The 20351-nt window shown below is 42.3% G+C and overlaps 1 protein-coding gene across 5 annotated transcripts in view; it reads left to right on the forward strand.

Moving 5' to 3' along the window:
• Window positions 1-9772: 9772 nt before the first annotated feature.
• Window positions 9773-20351, forward strand: part of LOC148041866 (uncharacterized) — a 54984-nt gene continuing 44405 nt past the window's right edge. The window contains exons 1-8 of one of the 5 annotated variants that reach the window (XM_087683490.1): window positions 9773-10018; window positions 10229-15760; window positions 15860-16137; window positions 16244-16388; window positions 16509-16761; window positions 16852-17214; window positions 17316-18037; window positions 19121-20191. In XM_087683490.1, coding sequence (XP_087539616.1) covers window positions 10271-15760; window positions 15860-16137; window positions 16244-16388; window positions 16509-16761; window positions 16852-17214; window positions 17316-18037; window positions 19121-19186 — 7317 coding nt within the window. In that variant the 5' untranslated portion in view covers window positions 9773-10018; window positions 10229-10270 and the 3' untranslated portion in view covers window positions 19187-20191. Of the gene's footprint in view, window positions 10019-10225; window positions 15761-15859; window positions 16138-16243; window positions 16389-16508; window positions 16762-16851; window positions 17215-17315; window positions 18038-19120; window positions 20192-20351 lie in introns of those variants that run through there. The other 4 variants (XM_087683483.1, XM_087683467.1, XM_087683459.1 and 1 more) reach the window with 4 other exon arrangements.

A 20351-nucleotide genomic window follows, 5' to 3' on the forward strand; every position in this document is an offset into this window, starting at 1 on the left:
GTTCTTAGTGGTCAAGGTCTCCTGATAGCATTCTAGTATCGCGTTATGGACATCCTACTTTACACAGAGATACTTAAGCCAAAGCAGATCCATGCCGCAACTGGTTCAAAGAGAATGGGAAACAAGAGGGATGCGTTGCTCAACCTCTCTACCCGTAGGGCATTGTCCCATTTCGGTCCCCTAAAATGGCATGAATCACTGTTCTAACCTAACAATACCTAAGGATTGGACATTAGTAAAACCTTGTGAAAATCCTCCCAATTCTCTATTACCACTGTACTGTAGGACGGACCCGTCGGGGGTCCCGCCCACTCGCTTTTCTCACTAGGCATTCTTTAGTTATCTAATTAGATCCTACCACAGTTATATGTGACATTTAAAATCAGCTTCCTTAATTAAGTATTTTAGGGAACAGGGTTCGTTCACGTAACTTATAGCACCGATACAAAAACAGAGCAAACAGTCCTTTTGACAAACAAGTTACTTAACTTATCTTCAAGTTAATCTTTGTCTCCTGTCCATACAGGAGAAATTATATGTCCCTTTGCCCTTGCAGAAGTACTCGATCCAAATCACATGGCACCATAATTTCCATCCTTTATCTAGAGTAGGATCTTTCAACGATAAATACATTGGGGCCACAGCAGTCTTCAACTCCGTTCTGAACTTGGCAAGGGGTGTCCAAAGCTCCACCTAAACCACGAGCTGCCTAGGAGTGAAACATCATTTCCGTGGTTGGCCTTTTCACCGCTTCACCTTTGGCCCATGAATTGAGTAGTGCCCTTCTTAGGTGAATCCGTGGTGCGATATTGGAGGTGATCCACCCGTGCAAAGAACCTTCCCTTAATTAAATCATTTAGGAGTAAAGCACAAACAAGGCATTCAATCCTAATATCATCTTTCAGAAAACATTCATTTATTCCCATGGCAACTTGTTATCACAAACCCCTACCATGAATTTACCGTCAATCACAAGCACTTGGAATAATCATCCAAAACACAATCCAACTATCAATTAATTGTAAAAGCATTTAGGGTGTTGTTCAATCAGCCAAAAAAACCAATTGTATTTTTTCCAAACAATACAATAATAGACACGATAACAATTCCATCGCATATTCACTCTCCCCCTTGGGATCAAAGAGTGATTCTATCCAAAATTTACTTAACACTTGTATGCACAATTCTTAATGTCATTCTTTTTACAATTATGCCATTCATAAGCCCTGATTGATTCTTCCATGTAATTGCTCTATCAACGAATAAGCCATGTGCAACTAGGTGCAATTAACTTCCCTTGATACATGCACTTCACAAACTCCATGTTTCGAATATTTGCGATGAATTTATCATTTTCAATTATCCATTCCTGTGTGGCATAGTACGAGGCCTAATGTATCACATGCAATAATCAAAACAAGTATCTAACAATTTGAAAATGTATTACCTATATTCGATACCGTAGTTGTATTGGCAATGATACCCTCGCCCGAAGCTTCATTGCTGGTTATGGGATTGCCATCCGCACGTGACATTCTTCACTTGGGAGCCATCGTCCGCAAGTAGATTCAAGAGATACAGAATAAGGAATGAATTTAGGATGGGAGAGCGAGTATATGGCTTAGTCAAAGACCGAGATAGGGGGAATTTGAGCTAGCTTTCTCCCTTGCAACATCTCTGGGTAACTCTTCTCTCTCTCTCTCTCTCTGGGTCTCCTTATGCTTCCTTGTCCCTCCTAAACTGACCCGTGCCTCTTATTTATAATGAATTAGAGAATAGGGATTGTGGCTAAGAAGAAGAGCTTTTTGTGGAGGGGATCTTGGAAAAATCTGCGATTTAATGCTCGAATCATAAATCAGATGGTTCCATTGGCTCTGAAAGGGGGTAAAACTTCAAGACACTCGCTTAGAAATCTTCCAAATCACTCATTTTTTTTCTCCCTGTTTGAAGTGATGTTTACTGCCTGTAAACTACGATCGCAGCGTGTGCAATTTCGCCAATCCCTATTTTTTGTATTAAATCTCCAAAACTAGCTAAAAAATCACTTGCTTTTATTTTTACATGGCATCCAGTTATAGAAATTTTCATATATTTTTAGGATGTTTACAATAAGTAATATCTAAAATATGCTAGTTTTTCTCAAAAATTAAATATTTTTGGACCATCCATATTATACACATTAATACCAGTGACTAATATGGCTCATAACTCTCGTTCACATTGTAACTTCCGTGAAGGGTGGCTACGGTCCTTGTCAATCTGAGAAAAGTGTCGGATTACGACTCTCGATTTTATATATATATATATATATATATATATATTAATTGACTAACTCACTTTTGAACTAACCAACTAACTTTTAATTGTGTGGAAATATTACAAAGGGGGGAGTTGTAAATTTAGCTTTGCACGCAAGGTAAATGTGGTCCAAAACCTACAATGTTTTTATCTATTCTACTTATTGATCCATTTTCCAATGCTTATTATAAAGATGGTTAGAAGAGCCTAGACATTGTCTAGTCTTATCTACCAACTTTAAGGAGCAGTATTTGGCTCAATCTTGTGTCTTGTTTGCCAAATGAACTCAAATCAAGATTCTAAAAAGTAAAAATTGCCCTTAACTTGCTCTTGAAATCTTGAACACGTCTCCTATTATTAGAATTATCTTGATTAACATGCCTAGTCTACACACACACACACACACTCTCTCTCTCTCTCTCTCTCTCTCTCTCTCTCTCTCTCTCTCTATATATATATATATATATATATATATATATATATATATATATATATACACACACACACAAAGTGGTCACTTGGAGTTGGGTTTGTGTTGCTTGATATGGATCTTTGAAAAATATTTCACAAATTGCTTCAATTTTATTATCATAACTTGCCACGATCACTAATTTATAAGGAAAATAGATATCTATTAGTGCTTGAAATTTACTTGCTTCTCAATGTATCTTTTGATTTTTTTGAAGTTAACTAAAACTTTTATGATATGGAGGGAGTGTGATGAAACCTATAGAGTATCATTCACCACCCAACTTGCAAGGCACTTCTCGTGCATACTTAGCTCCAGTATACTTAACTTAATGGTCATGGTTGTGAACTTGTTTGTGATGTAGACCCATCCTACACTCAAGAAAGAGTATTATCTTGACCCAAGAGTATTCTTACCTCGAGGGAAGAGGCTTAACACATCATAGGATCTCTTGAGAGTATCAATATTAGTAGTTATACCATTGATGCATAATACATAAAGACCATACCCATGAAGTAGTTAGGCTAGACCTAGAGGTCTTGGTTTCATTCTCACTTGTGTTTTGAGGCATTAGAAGTCACCACCTCAAGCCATGAGGTATTATTGCTTAGAGGCTCAAGATTGAAAGCTTTCCATACCTCTTTGATAATGCAATACTATGGAAGGGATATGGAACTTGCCCTTCACTAATACTCTAGGAATCTTAATAAGTCTTACCCTTGCTTGAACTTTTCCACCATTAAGATCACTTTACCTCAAGAGTGCTAAGTTTTTACCTTCAGTGTAGAGGTATTTTGAATTCTCCCAATTGGTAAGCTAAGTAATAGTTTTTTTATAGTTTTGATATGCTGCCCTATTAGATGGGTAAAGGCTAAATAATTGAAGGAAGCAAATGCCAATGTGATAGGTGAAGTTTGTGTTTATGAATTCATTTGCACTGGGTTTGGAGTACGTTTGGTTGTTCTTATTAATAAAGGGCTAGGATTCAAGAAGTACTTTTCCATAGAATTATTGATGAACCTTAAGATGCATTATAGCTTTCCTCTCCATACTATCCTCAATGTAATTTGCTAGTGGAAAATGACCCAATTATTAAATTGTTAGGATGCTAAAAGCATGTTATAAAAAACACAAGGAGGTGACATGAAGAGCCAACAAATTTTTGTGGAACTATAAATGTTATTTATTCAATGTCCACTATAATAAGGATTCAAGGTTGGCTACAAAAAGGAGTAAATAGCAAAAATGGATGATAAAAGTAAAAAAGCGATGGCCATAGAAAGGCCAACGTTGAAAACAAAAATTTGAAATAACTTGGGTAGTTTTTGTGCTACAACAAAATTAGACTCTAACCCATATAACTCTAGCCAACTAACCTAGTTGGACCTAGGATAACAATACCACATGCTAGTCGATCAAAGTAAGGACACACTCAACAAATTTATGGATTTGTCCACATTCGCTTGGCAAAAGAGGGAGAATGTGTAGCATGAAATAAAGACATGAGAAGGCTACTACTTAACATGTAGCATTATCAAATGACTTGGTCTTGACCTAATTCAAAGGAAATTGCTTGTCAACATTAATGACTTTTACATTGGAAGTCATGTGACCAACGTGCTACTTATGGGAGTGGGTGTCATGCACAGAATCGAGGAGCAACCAATGATTCCCTTAATAGCCAAACAACTACACAAGTATAGAGCAAGGGTGACCCCTATAACTTCATTGAGCTATTTGAGTATGTGTGTGGGGCTAACAACCTCATCACTAACTTAAAAAACGTGCAAGTGTTTGGGTTGTGTATTGACAAGGGCGATGCACGTGGTTTGCAAGATTAGAATTGAGCAAAAAGGTAAAATTTTCCACTTTGAAATACCTATTATAGTGCAAATTGGCAAATCTAGGTATGTGCAACTTATGACTTTTGAGCAATAAGAATGAGAAAATATGAGAGATTATGTCTTGAATATTTGGAGTCTAGACAAGAGGATCCTTGTTGGAGAAAGACATGATGCCAAAGCTGTCACAAAGGTCTTTTATAAAGGGTATCTAAGATGAATGAATTTACAAGGCTTGAGACAACTATTCGAGTTTTTTTTATTGTGATGTTCAAGCAAGGTCCAAAGGCATTGTGATGCTTAGGGTGGCAATACCTCAAGTTGGTGGTCTTAGGCATAGATTCTTCCTTCTTACAGGAGGTAGGTTTTAAGGTGTTCCATCCCCTTGTTGAAGAATCGCTTGTAAGCACAAGATATTTTGACTCAAACAATGGTCTTTTTACATTCTCATCAAACAAGGTCAAGTAAGTCATGGTGTTTTATTGAATGAGGATTGGGCTCATGTTGTTGAAATTTAGGCCATGGAAATTCCTTCCCAACTCAAAGTGTTTTTGGATAGTCAATTTCATGAACTAGTTACTAGGCTTAGATTGACTAAGTTAGTGCATTGCATGATGCACATGTTTGTGTTATGTGTCGCTTATCGTAGGAAAAAATTCATAGATTGCTAACTTCCAAACATAATGACATTAGAGTAAGATATTGAACAATCACGGTTTCTTAATTGAAAATAGTAGAAAGAATGCCATTTTTGTATAAAGTACATATGGGGAACTATGAACCATCCTCAACTAGAGAAATGTACATTGGAGTCTTGTAGCACGATGAAGACTGCTTTTGAACAAAGAAGCTTGAGTGGAAACACGAGCAAGCAAAAGCAAGAGAGATGAAAGCTATGGTTGATGGAGCAAGAAAGCAAGAGAGAGAGAGACACAAGATATGGGAATTACAATTGTCATGATGTGTGATCGGGCTTCTCTTATTCAATATTCACTAAAATAATAAAGAATAAAGTGACAATGATGGGTGCCCACCACATACAATATATAGGTATGTAGTCACAAATGTATGAAGTAAATAGAGGGAAATGTAGGCACACGTTCCTTTATTCCCAACAGCCTCCCACTTAAAGGCAAATGTGTCTCTAGTGAGGTGAGAACAATAAAAAAGTGACAAAGTACAAATGCATATGAAGTACAATAGGATGAGGAATAGACATCATCTCATCCTATGCACACCATCTTCCTAAAGGAAGGCAATACGTTTTGCTAAGAGACCTTTAGTGAGTAGATTTGCAGGATTCCCATTAATCGAAACTCAACAGACTTGTCCTCTACCACCTCCCAAATAAAGTGATAGCACACTTCAATGTGCTTTGTCTTCATATAAAAGATTGGGATTCTAAGCCAATTGATTAGCACTCATAGAATCAAAATGCAGTGTAGGACTAATAGTAATACCAAGGTCTATGACCTAACCATAGGGCCTCTTGAGGCTACAACATACTTTGCCCCGCTAGTAGATAAGCCATGCAATTCTGCACCTTGGACATCCAAGAAATAGCACCTCCATCAAAAGTGAAGACATCTCTAAAGATGGACTCCCTACTATTTGCATGTCTTGCATAGTCAGATTCAGTGTAATCCACGACTATAGTATCCTAATCACCATAGCAAATGCTCATATATGCAGTGCCTTTCAAGTATCTCATGATACCCTTCATGGTGTTCCAATATCGTTGACTAGGTGTAGCCATATAGCATGCCATAATTCACACTACAAATGCTATGTAAGGGCAAGTGGCTATCATACCATACATCAATTTGTCCACTACATATGTATAAGGAAACTTGGTCATCTCGGTCTTCTGCTCATATGATTGGCGACAATCAACTTGACTAACCTTCATGTGGAAAGGTGAAGGATAGCAAATAGGCTTAACATCTTGCATATGAAATCTCTCGAGGACCTTCTATATATACTCCTTTTAGGTCTGCCCGACCTCTGGAGTCAGATCGTCCGACTCCAAATATCGGACCACTTTTCCGATTGGATTCCCAGAATCGGACCACCTTTGCCTGCCTGATCGGACACTCGACTGTCCCCTTTTAGAGCCAATGGAGACATTAGATTTATGATTTGAGCATCAAATCATTGATTTTTCTGAGATCCCCTCTACAAGGAGCTCTTATTCTCAACCGTAACCCCTTTTCTCTAATTCATTATAAATGGGAGGTATGGAGAGCATTTTAGGAGGGACAAGGAAGCACAAGGAGACCCAGACAGAGAGAGAGAGAGAGAGAGAGAGAGAGGCTGCAAGGGAGAGAGTTAGCTCAAATTCCCCCTATCTCAGTCTTTGACCAAGCCATATTCTCTTACGCTCTCCCATCTCAAATTCATTCCTCATTCTTTGACTATCTCAGTCTTTGACTAAGCCATATTCTCTTACGCTCTCCCATCTCAAATTCATTCCTCATTCTTTATCTCTCGAATCTACTTGCGGACGATGGCCCCCAAGTGAAGAATATCGCGTGCACATGCCAATCCCACAACTAGCAATGAAGCTTCGAGTGGGGGTATCATTGTCAATACAACTATGGTACCGGATATAAGTAATACATTTCCAAATTGTTAGATGCTTGCTTTGATTCCCGCATGAGATACATTAGGTCCCGTACTATGCCGCATGGGAATGGGTTATTGAAAATGATAAATTCATCGCAAATATTTAAAAGATGGAGTTTACGAAGTGCATGTACCAAGGGAGGTTAATTGCACCTAGTTGCATTATGACTTATTTGTTGATAGAGCAATTACAATGAAAAATTAGTCAAGGGTTATGAATGGCATAATCGTAAAAAAAATGACATTAAGAATTGTGCATACAAGTGTTAAGTAAATTCTTGGATTGTTTGGAAAAAATACAATTGGTTTTTTTTGTTGATCGAATAATACCCTAAATGCTTTTACAATCAACATATTGTTGGATTGTGGTTCGGATGATTATTCCAAGTGCTTGTGATTGATGGTAATTTCATGGCAAGGGTCTGTGATAACAAATGAATGTTTTTTGAAAGATGATATTAGGGTCGAATGCCTTGTTTGTGCTTGACTACTAAATGAGTTAATTAAGGAAAGGTTATTTGCATGGGTGGATTACCTCTAAGAAATACTTTTACAATCAACATATTGTTGGATTGTGGTTCGGATGATTATTCCAAGTGCTTGTGATTGATGGTAATTTCATGGCAAGGATCTGTGATGACAAATGAATGTTTTTTGAAAGATGATATTAGGGTCCAATGCCTTGTTTGTGCTTGACTCCTAAATGAGTTAATTAAGGAAAGGTTATTTGCATGGGTGGATTACCTCTAAGATTGCACTGCGGATTAACCCGAGAAGGGCATTGCGCGATTCATGGGCCGAAGGTGGAGTGGTGAAAATGCCAACCACGAAAATGGTGTTTCACTTCTAGGCAGCTTGTGGGTCAAGTGGAGCTTTGGACACCCCTTGCCAAGTTGTCTAGAACCTGATGTTAGAATGCTGTCAGGAGACCTTGACCATTAGGAACCCTAAAATTTAGGTCGATCCCAGTGGCTTCGGCCAGGAACATTCCGTTGAGAGGCGGACTCGAGAAACCCTAGGCGACAAACCCTGTAACATTCCATGGGAGTGTCGAGTGGCGTCGCTTAGATTCGTCTCTCAATGGACCGTTAGAAACGTGCCTGGATAGCCGATAGATGGGCACGTTACACCCTTTTAGTTCATCAAGAAGCCTTCTTAGTACTTATTACCATAAGTAATACTAACAAGGTGTGTAATAAGAGAGGGCCTACATTTTAAAGATACAATGTGCTCTAAATGTTAGGAGCAGGGAGGTTATAGCTCTAACTTTAAGTACCATTCTATTCATTAACTCATACAAGAATGCATAGCTCCACTTATACCAATAAATAAAATGAGAAGGATCATGGCAAGGACAAGCCTTAATTATTAAATTATTTGTTTAGGTTCAACTAATAAACATGGAAAAAAAAAAAAGGCTAGTAGAAGGCGTGCATGGGCAACATCAAATTGGGAGCCACATGTAGGTGACATCAATCCACAAGGCACTGATGAATGAGCACTAATCTTTGTATGCGCGTGTGTAATGGTTGAGGTTCAAAAACATGGGTGACATCAATCCTCGAGGCACTAATGAATGAGCACTAATCTTTATATGTGCATGTGTAGTTGTTGAGGTTCAAAAACATGCAAGAAGACATCCCCTACCAAATCTTTATTTTTCAAAGTGTCTCTTCAGGGATGCAATTTAACTTAACGAGCGGCAAGGGACACATTCCAATTTGCAAACATGATCACACATGTCCCTTTTGTGACGTTTATAGCAATACAGATGGTTGTCAAATAAGGGATGTCAAAATAAGAAGTTTAAATTGCATCGCATAAGTGACACACAATTTATTTTGAATTTTCCCCCATTGCTAAGGGAGTCTTCTAGTAGTGTAAGGTCCATTGCCATGCCATTGGCGAGGCGATGAAAATCTTGGAAGGGCACTACATGAGACAGTCAAGTGAGGGCAATGATGTGACGATGAAGCTGAACAATAAAAACTTCACATGTTGGCGGTCGTTCTTTTTTGAGGGTTTCTCTTTTATAGTTTTTTGTTACAAAATAGATTCACAAACCAAGCCTTTTCTAACCGATTTTCGGTCGACTCTGCGCATTAGATATCACTTGGTAAGTCTTTTTGTTTGAGCATTACTAACTACTCACATCCTAAAGAGGGGAGAGGGTGGCTTAACTATAGCAAGTACAATTTTTGCAGAAGAATAAAGATCATCGATTGATAAAATGCTAGTATCACATGTGATAATAGTATGTCTCCTCTCAAAATTGACAAGTATTATAAAAATAAAGAAGTGAGAAACGAAGACGCAGCATTTTGTTATCGGTTTACTGTTTACTTCAGGAGTTTCTGTGGGACGCGATATGATTCTCTACATACCCCGGTTTTTCAAAGTCGCCAAAGACCGCCAGTCCTAGTGGAGTGGTTTTTGGGGTGGTTTTAGTATTTATGTAATTTAGTTTTATCAATTATCTTTTTCGAACCCCTCCTTCCCCCTAAAAGAAGTCTTCCTCCGGCCCTCCTCCTCTGGTCTCGACGCATAGGGGAACCCTGCACCAGCAGCGCCATTACAAGGGGTTTCTCCAGGCCCCGTTCCCCTTCCCCTCCCTCCTCTCCTTACCCCTTCTTCTCCTTCTGTGTCTCCCCTTCCCTTCCCTCCCCCCTCCCCTTGCAGCGGTTTTCCTGCAGGCGCCAGATCCTCTTCCATTCCTGTGTTAACGCTGACCCCGCCTTTCCACCGCCCGACCTCTGTTTCCCTTCGTTTAACCCTAATATCGCAGGTCCGTCTTGCTAATTCGCGTGATCCAGTCATCACCGTCTCTCCATTGTCGCTGACCCTACCTTGCAGTGGCACTGGGTCTAAAGCATCGTTAACACTGTCATATATAGACTGAAAATTTTTGTATGAATGAAGGATAGTAAAAGAACAGTGGCGACATGGTCCTATTTTCTCAGTTTTGCCTCTGCATGTTCTCTCTATTTTTTAGCAGGTCTGTTGCGTTTGGATAGCTTCACATAATCGGAGATAGGTTATGGCCCCAGCCAGTAGCTCATCCAGGTTTGTTTCTGTCAATCTCAACAAATCCTATGGACAGCCGTCGGCTGGAATCTCTTCTCCGAGCAGCAACTCCTTGCAAGGCATCAACCGCTCCCGGTCCAGTACTCATGGCATGGTCGTACTTACTCGCACCAGATCCCAACCTCTTCAGCAGACGACGTCTTCTGTTGCATCAATTAGTTCCAGAGTCTCCAAGCTTGCAGTTCCCCGCCCTGTAAACCTTCCGTCCTTGCGCAGAGAGAATGCAGGAAACGATCCTACTATTTCTCTCGTTGGGGGCTCAGGGTTGTCTGGCTGGACCAAGCAGCAAGCTTCTCCCCAATCTGTTGATGTCATACCTGGGCAGTCCGTAGCACCTGGTGAGTCTTTGACGGCAAGATCTACTGCACTTACCCCAGAATCAACATGGGGTGCCTCTGTCTCACATGGAAGGGGTGGTCATGCAATTGAGAGTGGCCCGCAGAATGCAGATGGAAGAGGTGTGCCTTATCAAGCAGCTAGTGGAAGATCAGCTGCATACACTCCACCAGGTTCTCGCAATACTAGAGCAAATGGCACGACAAGCCAAGGGCAGTCTGCACCTTTGGTTGTTGAGAAAGCGGTTGTATTCAGAGGGGAAGACTTTCCCTCCCTCCAGGCTACTGCCCCTTCTCCTTCTGCACTACCTGAACAGCGTCAACGGGATCTGCAGCAGAAGCAGCGGCACAAGCAGAATGAGCTCAGAGAGCAGCAAAAGAAAATGCAACAGCTATCTCAGCAGCAATACAGTAAAGAAGATGTCAACCATCTGGAAGATCATTCTGGTCCGCACTTTCAACCTGCACAGCCAATGCGGTCCCAAGGTAAGGCTACCTATCCTTCCAAAGATGGGATACGGATGCTTAGTGAGCAATCCAATGGCACTCCAGCAAGAGCCAACAGTATCTTGCAAGGCCCCTCTCCTCTCATAAGATTGACTCACACAAGCAACTGGGCTGATGATGAAAGAGAGACTCTATACAGTTTTCCTGTGCAAGGATCAGGTCAGTCAGTGGGGGCTGAACCAGGGAGGCCTCAAAGTGGGTACTATTCTATGGATGATTGGATGGTAGATCATGTTGGGGGTGCAGATTTCTTACGTCCCCTATCCAGGAATGGGTCGATGCCAGGTCTGGGCAAAGATGGTGGGGTAAGAAATGGGTTTAAAGGCCATTACGGAACGGAAGGTGACTTTGACAATGGTGCAGTGAAAGAAAACTATGTTGATAGGGTGGAACTAGATTCTAGGGACAGTGCAGGTAAATGGAGTGGTGGATTTGGGAGGAATGATACATTAAGACGAGGCTGGAGCTTTCCAGCGAAGGAATCTAATTTCAATAAGGATGTTAACATTGGGAACTCTAGCAGGTCTTCCAGCTTCAACAGGGATTCTCATCTTAACAGGGACAATGGGCATATCAGAGATATCAGTGCTAGGGCATCTAGAGATGGGGACACCACTTCAAGAGTCAATAGCCTTGACTGGGAGATCAAGCGAGAAGTTCCGCCAAGAGAGACTTTGAGGCAGGATGGCAGCTACATGAAAGATTCAATTTATAGTAAGAGAGGACCTGATGGGGGCCGCGGCTGGCAAGGAGACAAGGTGGGCAGGAATGATGGAAATACCTATCAGTATAATGGACCTGATGGCCACAGCCATAGGACTGTGCGCCCAGGGATCCGATCTAGGCAGGATTCAGCTGGTTTTGATTATGGTAGAGACAAAAGGACCAATTCCTTTTACAGCCAGTCTCTAATGGACGATCCATTTCTGGGGGATGTAATAAATCCAAGGACTCCTTTTAACAGTCTGGATAGCTTCATGGGTACAGTTGGTTTGGAAGCCAAGGCTGCAAGAAGGCGGCGGGATGAGGCTAAAGTCAATGAGTTCAGAGACACAGCAAGGGAGTCTTTTGAAGCGGAGTTAGAGAGGGTTCAGAAGTTGCAAGAGCAAGAACGGCAGAAAATGCTTGAGGAGAGGGAGTTAGCCTTGGAGCGTGCTAGAAAGGAACAGGAAGAGCGAGAACGTCTTGCTAGGGAGGAGGAAGAACTGCGCCTCAAGCTTGAGCAGGAGGCACGAGAGGCTGCTGCAAAAGCACAAAGGGAAGCTGAAGAGGCAGCCAGAAAAGTTGAAGAAGAGCGGAAGGCCAGGGAGGAAGAGAAGCGGAAAATTGCATTGGAAGAAGAAAGGAGGAAAGAGGCTGCTAGAAAAAAGCTACTGGAGCTTGAAGAGCGCATTGCCAAAAGAGAGTCAGAGAGGAAAAGGGAGGAGGCATTGAAGGATGATGGAGGGCTTATGGTGAGACCGATCATAGAGAAGGAGAGTGTGAGGAGAAACAGCAATCTGGATTTGGAGGATTATGATAGGTATAATAGCTATGTTAATTCTAAACAAGAGGATGACGAACGCCCTGTTTTAAGGTCCAGTTTAGCAATCCAGTCTGCAGTTGCTGGGAAGGATTCTGTGGAAGTCCCTTCTGCTCGCACAAAGATTCTTGACCCTGCACTGCAATCACCTGACTTCAGAGGAGGGCATCCATCACCCCTCCCTCGAACAAGAATTGCATGGAGGAAAGATAACCTGGACAATGGCCACGGATCTCTTTCTGCATCAACAAAGTCAGCTTTCCAGAATGACTTCCCTTATCTTGAGCGTGAACAGGAACACAGAGGGTTTTCTGTAAGAGACTCAAATCGTGGAGCTTCAAGGAGTTCATTCACTACACATCCTCATGAAAGAGTGCAATCAGAGCCAGCTGCAAGAAAAGATCAAGCTGGGCTCATTCAAGAGCAGCAGTGGTTATCAAAAGAGGACAGAAACCTGCCAACCACATTTATACCTGCAGATGCTGATAGCGGTTACGCAGAGATGGATGAAAGAGATGCAGATGGTTGGTGGGGTAGGGATAGTCGTCACAGACTTCAAGAAGGACAGCGGTTGAGATCTCCTCCAGTTCCTTCTTATTTTAATGGCTCTGAAGCTTCTGATTATCCTTCAGTTGGTCGTCTTCGGCAATCTTTACCAAAACAACCACGGGTGCTGCCTCCTCCTCCTCCTGGTCAGGCAACAGTGCATAGACATGCTTTCCTACCAGTGGATGTCAAGGATGTACCTACTGATGATGCTATGGACATTGTTGAAACTGGGCCTAAAACAGGTGATGATCTCAATCAGAGCAATCTCGATGAATCTGAGGAGGAAGGTGATGCAGAGAATGTGCTTATTGAAATGCAGCTTACAAAACCTGTTTTGTCTGAAGCTGAAGAGCAGTCTCATCTGCAAGAGGGACAAGAAGCTTTGGATGAGGGTGATGTTTTTTGTGATGACTGTAAAAGTGAACCTGACGAAGGTACAAGCTCACAGACTGCGCCAGAAGAATTCTCTCTTGGTGTGGAAGATGAAGTTCTTGATTCACAGCGACCTGCAGAAAGAGAAGGTGCTGAGAAGCAGCCATATACAGAGTCACAAGACCTGCGGACAGATGAGCCTGCTGATATTGACGGAGAGGCTCTTGCTCAGTCTAAGGAAAATGAACTTCGTGGAGCCTTGGACAAGCATGACACTGTGCAGGAGCATGTTGAAGGAACTTTTGAAACTGTGGAGCAAGACAGTGTAAGCCCGAAGGTTGCCAATGAGCTCGACAGTGGCCACAACAGTGAAACTGATTGTAAACTTGAGGAAGATTCTGAAGAAAAAGTGTCTCATGTGGGCACCTTTGGAGGTTGCACTTCAGAGGACCCTGAAAAGCCTCCGCAGGTTTTGGCAGAGGGCAGTGCAGGGTCAGCATCAGAGGGTGAGCAAGAAGCACAAACTGGATCTAAAGATCCATCCATGCAGATAGTAGCACAGGACCAGGCCATACAACCTTTCATCCAGCCAACTTCTTATTTATCTGTAAACGCTATGGATACTGTGCAGATGGGGCATTCTGAAGCTTTAAGCTCCAGACAGTCTGTCGTGCAGCAGTTTCAGCAGCCTTTCTCTTTTATGGCAGTACCAATACCACAGTCAACCTCTTCAAATAGTGTCCCAGCGCATCCATCTATATTAGCATCGATGCATGGAATTCAGAACCAGCAGGAGCTTCCCTTCCACTTACAGTTGGGTTTGGTTCCTGGTGCACCTCTTATGCCTAATGCAATACAAATTGGCTCGATACAGATGCCACTGCATATACACCCACAGATCCCTCAACTTGCACACCTGCATGGCCAGCAGCCACCTGTTTTCCAGTTTGGGCAAATAAGTCATCCAGTCCCTTTAAGTCAGCCTTTGCCCATTGTGCAGCAGCCGGGGCAGTTACACCCGGCAATAGGGCAGCCTGTTATTCCTCCCCACCACCAGTCACAGGCAGAGCCCCATAATGTAGCAGAGATTTCAAAAAGCTTGCCAGAAAATGGCCACACAGTAATGTCAGGAGATGTAGCAGGGGGTCAAAACACTGGCACATTATCTGGAGATCACAAAATTTCATCCGACAGGTTGGCTGATGGTGGGTCATTCTCAAGAAATGGGAACAAGGGTGAGGCTTTGGTTGAGCAAATTCATCAGTCATCTGCCGAGTCAAATCAAGAATACCTCTCTGATGTGCGAGCATCAAAACATGCTTTGACTGACCAGAAGGAAAAAAGTTCTGGGCATGAGCTGGGTGCTTTGTCTGCACAAAGAACAGGAAGTAAAAGTAATCAAGCTGATCAGAGCATCTTAGCTCGGCCTGGTAGCAGACTTTCCAGTGGCAAGAGGAGGCCTAGTGGTCCTTGGACATATGGTGGTTTGGGGCGGGGTAGAGGAAGGTTTCATCCTGGCAGAGTGGGTGGTTTTGAATCTCCACATCATACTGGAGAGAGACTGTGGCTAGAAGATGGAAGTGATGGAGCTAGCAGAAACAGGATGTTTAGACGCAATTTTCGTCGTGCGGAGTACAGAGTACGTGGATCTGTTCAAGCCTTTGACCGCAAGATTCCGACTGTTGTCTCAAATGAAGAGCATCAGCCTACAGCTGAGGCTTCCCAAGTCTCAGGTTTGAGTGCATCTGATAAGCCTGGGAGTAAAGACACACGGCTGGTTCGTGACACTCAGATGGAGATTGGAACTTCTGCTCGTGCCAACATAGCCAGTAGTGATAGTGCTAAAAACTTTGGAGAATCTGCTCCATGTCCTGTGCAGTCTGAGGCAAAGGGTGATCACTCTGATGTTCAAGCAAGCAGCGTAAAGAATGGACTGGCAAACCATTCTCGCTCCAAAGGTATTCATAAGAAGTACAAACCTGATAGTACTGGGGATGCACCATTACAGTCTGGTGTAGTTTGTGTTTTTGAGCAGCCGGGCATTGAAACGCGGAATGACAAAGATGATTTTATTGAGGTGCGTTCAAAGCGACAAATGCTACGTGAACATCGGGAGCAACGAGAGAAGGAGAACAAAGCTAAAAGTAAGGAGTTCAAGGTATGTGTTTTTAATATACTTTTTTGGCCTAGGTCAATTCCTCTGACTTCATTTCACATTACATTTCTAACACAATTACAAATGTATGATTGAGTAAAGGTCAAAGAGCAGGTTTCAAGGAAGCAGAGAAGAGTTTCTGGAAAGGCAGGACTGCAAAATGAAATGGTAGCAAGTCTTTCAAATAAGAATGGCTTGGAAAAACGTTCTGCTTTTAGTGCTGAATCAGGCTACAGTGAGGGCCAGCTTGGCATGAAGAGCCATTCATCTGGATTTGGTTCAAACCTTCTGCACACATCTGCTAGTGGCATGACTCAGGTTCTGCCTCCAATTGGGACACCTGCTGACATTTCCCTTGACAGAATGTCAAAATCTTTAAAGTGAGTGGATCCTAGCTGTTTTGCCATTTTGATTTTGTGGGTCTGGCTTGCAGATGACAACTAACATGTGGTTTGGCTCTGACTATGCATTATTGGACATATTAAGGTCTGGACAGGCACATTCAACTTCAGGCAACACATTCATGGAATCTGGAAAGCTGGCTATCTCTGTACATGACAATCTTAGCAGTGTTCCAGACAGTTCATTGTGTACAACTGCTGCTTGGGGTGGGCAAAGGTCTACTCATGAAGTGAGAAACAAAGGCCCTTTCATGCTTCATTATTCAGCTCAGCAGTAGTAGTTGCTGTTATTACATATTTTGCTTATGGGTGTCTTTTTTGTTCCCCTTCTTTCCTTTGGGGAATGACAGCAGGTTGTGAGTTTAACTCAAATTCAGCTTGAGGAAGCAATGAAACCACTGCGCTTTGAGGGACCATCCTCTGTGTCAGAGAGGGTAGTGACACCTTTAGAGCCAGGCTTAACACTGCCATCTGCTGTAGGGATTGAGAAGGGGGCTTCATCCACCCGCCTAGGCCTTGAAAAGGCAGGTGGACCTGTTAAAGGTCCAGTTTCAATGGCAGGCCCTGTAAGCTCACTGTTGGCTGGTGAAAAGATTCAATTTGGTGGGTCTCTGACTGTTTGTTGTTTGTTGTGGTTAGTTGTGTGTGCGTACAGTAAGTTTCTAATTTGTGTACATGTGACCATATTTTTAGGTGCTGTTACATCTCCCACTCTCATATCACCAAGCAGTCATCCTCCATCACCATCTCCCATCGCACGGATAGGGTCACCTTTGGGTTTCAGATCAGAGATGTCGCATATCTATAATCATTCAAGGAATTTTTCTGGGTCAGGAGGTGATACGACCTTTACCTCTGAAGGGAATCATGCAAGAGTGGAGGATGATGGACAAATGGTCGATCCTGAGGCAGAAGCAGAAGCGGAGGCTGCTGCATCAGCTGTGGCAGTAGCTGCTATTAGCAATGATGACTTAGTAGGAAATCGTACTACCACAAGGACTGGAGTTCTAGGTGGTAGTACTGGAGCTAGTTTTGATTCGATAGCCAAGTTTGCCGGTAAGACCATCTGTTTTGCAATGTTTCAGATGATTGGTACTGTGAATAGTTGAACTTTGAGGTATTGTAGAGGTTCAAATTGGTGTTTTCATGCGTTTCAGGTGCTTCTGATACAGCATCATCTATCATACAAACGTCCAATACAGCTCCAGGTATTGATGACCCCATGTCTGTAGCTCTTCCAGCAGATCTTTCAGTTGAAACAACAGTACCATTGATGCAAGGTCCTTCGACTAGTGTGCCTGCCTCTTCGGGTCTCTTATTGCAGTCTCTACCTGGTGGACCTTCGCCCTTTCCTTGCTTAGAGATGGGGACTATGTTAGGAGGGCCTATTTTCACTTTTGGCCCTCATGAGGATGCCCCAATGACTTCTTTAGATCCTGGGCTTACAAGTATGGGAGCAGGTGGCATAACAGGATGGCAGCAGAGACATTCAGGTACACCTGATTCATTTTATGGTGCACCGCCCTCTGGCTATACAGGCCCGTTTGTCAGTCCAACAGGGCTTTCTAACATCCAAGGTCATCCTCATATGTTGGTCTATGCCAACCCTTTCACACCTGTTGGGCAGTTTGGACAGCTTGGTGTAAGCTTCATGGGAACAACTTATCATCCTTCTGGAAAGCAACCTGATTGGAAGCATACCCCCTTGCCGAATGTATCACAGGGAACACTGGGCCTAATTGATGGTGGGATGAATGTTGGGTTAATGTCCTCTCAGCACAGCAATGCGGTTTCAAATTCTGTCCAGCCTGGACCTTCGGTGTTGCCAGTTGCAGCTCCCTTAGGTCTCTTTGATACCAGTTTATCAGCTCCTTTTCAGGTGCTTTTCGTGCACCACATATGATCTAGTTAAAGGGGTTTGAACTTCTTAATTGCTATTCTTATCGGTTGAAAGCTGCCATGTGACTGGATTCACTGCTTATGTGACTTGAAATCATCATAAGTAGGTGTTGTAGTTATGGGCCTCTTTTTTAATTGTGTTGTCAATCTGGTACCATGGATTTCAATTATGAACATACCAAGACTATGCTATGCTTTCACCTAAATTGTTTTGTGCTGCTTCTGTGCCTCTCGTTTCAAAGTCCATACAGTTCCATTACCATCCTTCGGAATTCTCAAGCTACTCTTTTTTCTGTCAAATTTTGGGTTGCTGCTCGTTAAAAGGAGTGCAGTCTCTTACCTTAGTAATGGCAATACTAGGTTTGATATCACAGCAGATGTAGGCTTTATAAAGTTCAGGTTGTTGGTATCACTGTTGAATGAGGATGTAGCGATGTGCCCTTGGATGTGCAGTTGGCTCTTCTGTCAAGTCCTAACGTATTTCAATAGATGCACGTCTAGGTTTGATATCACTGTAGATGTGGGCTTTATAAAGTTTGGTATCACTGTTGAATGAGGATGTAGCGATGTGCCCTTGGATGTGCAGTTGGCTCTGCTGTCAAGTCCTAACGTATTTCAAAAACTCATGTCTTCTGAACTGCTGACTTGGAGACAAAATGGAGATGTCTTGATGGAAGCAAACAAGGTGCTATCTTTGTAGTATGTGTGTTGGTTTTGTGGCTGCGTTGAGACCTCTGACTGCCTGTGTTCGTTTTCTGCAACAACATTTACTGCTCTTGTTACCCTTAGAGCAGCAATTATGATGGTTAGACAATTTCAGTGTGTTCGTTTTCTGCAACAACATTTACTGCTCTTGTTACCCTTAGAGCAGCAATTATGATGGTTAGACAATTTCAGTGTTTCTATCATCTTATAAGGCCTTGCTTTCTTGATGGTTCATGTAGTAACTAGTTCTTTCTCTGCTTTACTTAAGTGCATTCTTAGACTCGTAAGAAGTCCAAATATGAGATGTTGAAGAAAGTCCAGATACATACATAGAGTGATTTCTGTCCTTTTCTTTTAGGAGAGTGAACAGTTGGTTCACTGCAGCAAATCAGCCAACTGGTCAGAGAAGTCATGGTATGTATGATGCTTGCCTGAAGGCACTTATGGAATAAATTGTGGAAGATGTGGCTGCAGACTAATGACCAGTTCATGGAGATTTTGAACCTTGAGTCATGCAGGATAATGCAGTTGAAGGGAGGCTGCATTATCACTTTACCTCTGTGTGGAGCATGCCGGCAGTCTGCCATGTATATCCATTAGTTTGTGGTCTCTAAGGAAGCAATTGATTTAGTCATGGCAGCTTTTGGTTCCTCTCAAAAACAAACATGCAGTTCCAAACTTCCAAGGTTCAAGCTCTTAGGAGAACAACAATGCTAGCTAGGATTGCAGAGTTGGATCTAAAGATTTTCAGCTTCGTGGAAACTTGGCCTAATTGCGACTTCTGTTTCACTTCTCATAATTATATTCAAGATTCAACAGGCTTCATGTTGCCTCTAAGCCATTTCACCATTGCACAGTTCTGGGGGACCTGCTTGTTCAGTCAGAAGTCGAAGCTTTGGTAAAATGCTGTACGAATGCGTCTTCTGATTGCGAATGGGGTCTAGGGGATCCATAGTGGGATCTTGATGGATCCAAGGCTAGAAGGTTAGACCATTCAAAGTTAAAGATTCCACATTGGTATCAGAACCATCACAACCAAGGAAAAAATTTGCCTTCCCAAAAAAATTATCATTCTTTTGTCTCCTTCTCTCATACTTTTGGGAGATGAATGACAACCATTGCAACTCCTCTTTCTGCTTCAGATACACGCACTGTCCTGAATTTATCTTACAATCTCTTCAAGAATTGCTAACACTCTGGAACAATTCCCTTGCAGAAATCAGCCATGCCATTACAGATCTTCCCTTTCTCATGCTACTGAATCTGCATTGAATCTTTCATCTTTGCAGAGCTGTCCAAGCTAAAAGTTAAAATGCTAGACAGTTACAGCAACCAACATTGCAGTCTCTGAATGTGTACAGCAGCTTCTGGTAAAGAATTGGTCAAATCCATCAAGGGCATTCTAGTCTCTTTTCAGCACGCCTAAGGAGAAACCTAATTTGGCTTTGCGGAGGACATCAACTCAAGGTTTAGTTTCTGGTTTTTAAAGAGCTCTCTTTAAACATGCTCAAATTAAGTCCCAATTGCTGCAGGCATCAGCTCTAGTGCACATTTGGGGTTGGAATTTGAAGATGGCAGCCTTTTTATCT

This window comes from Lygodium microphyllum, chromosome 1 (genome assembly GCF_053477565.2).
Source record: "Lygodium microphyllum isolate KBCC chromosome 1, Lygodium_microphyllum_v1.1.10, whole genome shotgun sequence".
NCBI lineage: Eukaryota > Viridiplantae > Streptophyta > Polypodiopsida > Schizaeales > Lygodiaceae > Lygodium > Lygodium microphyllum.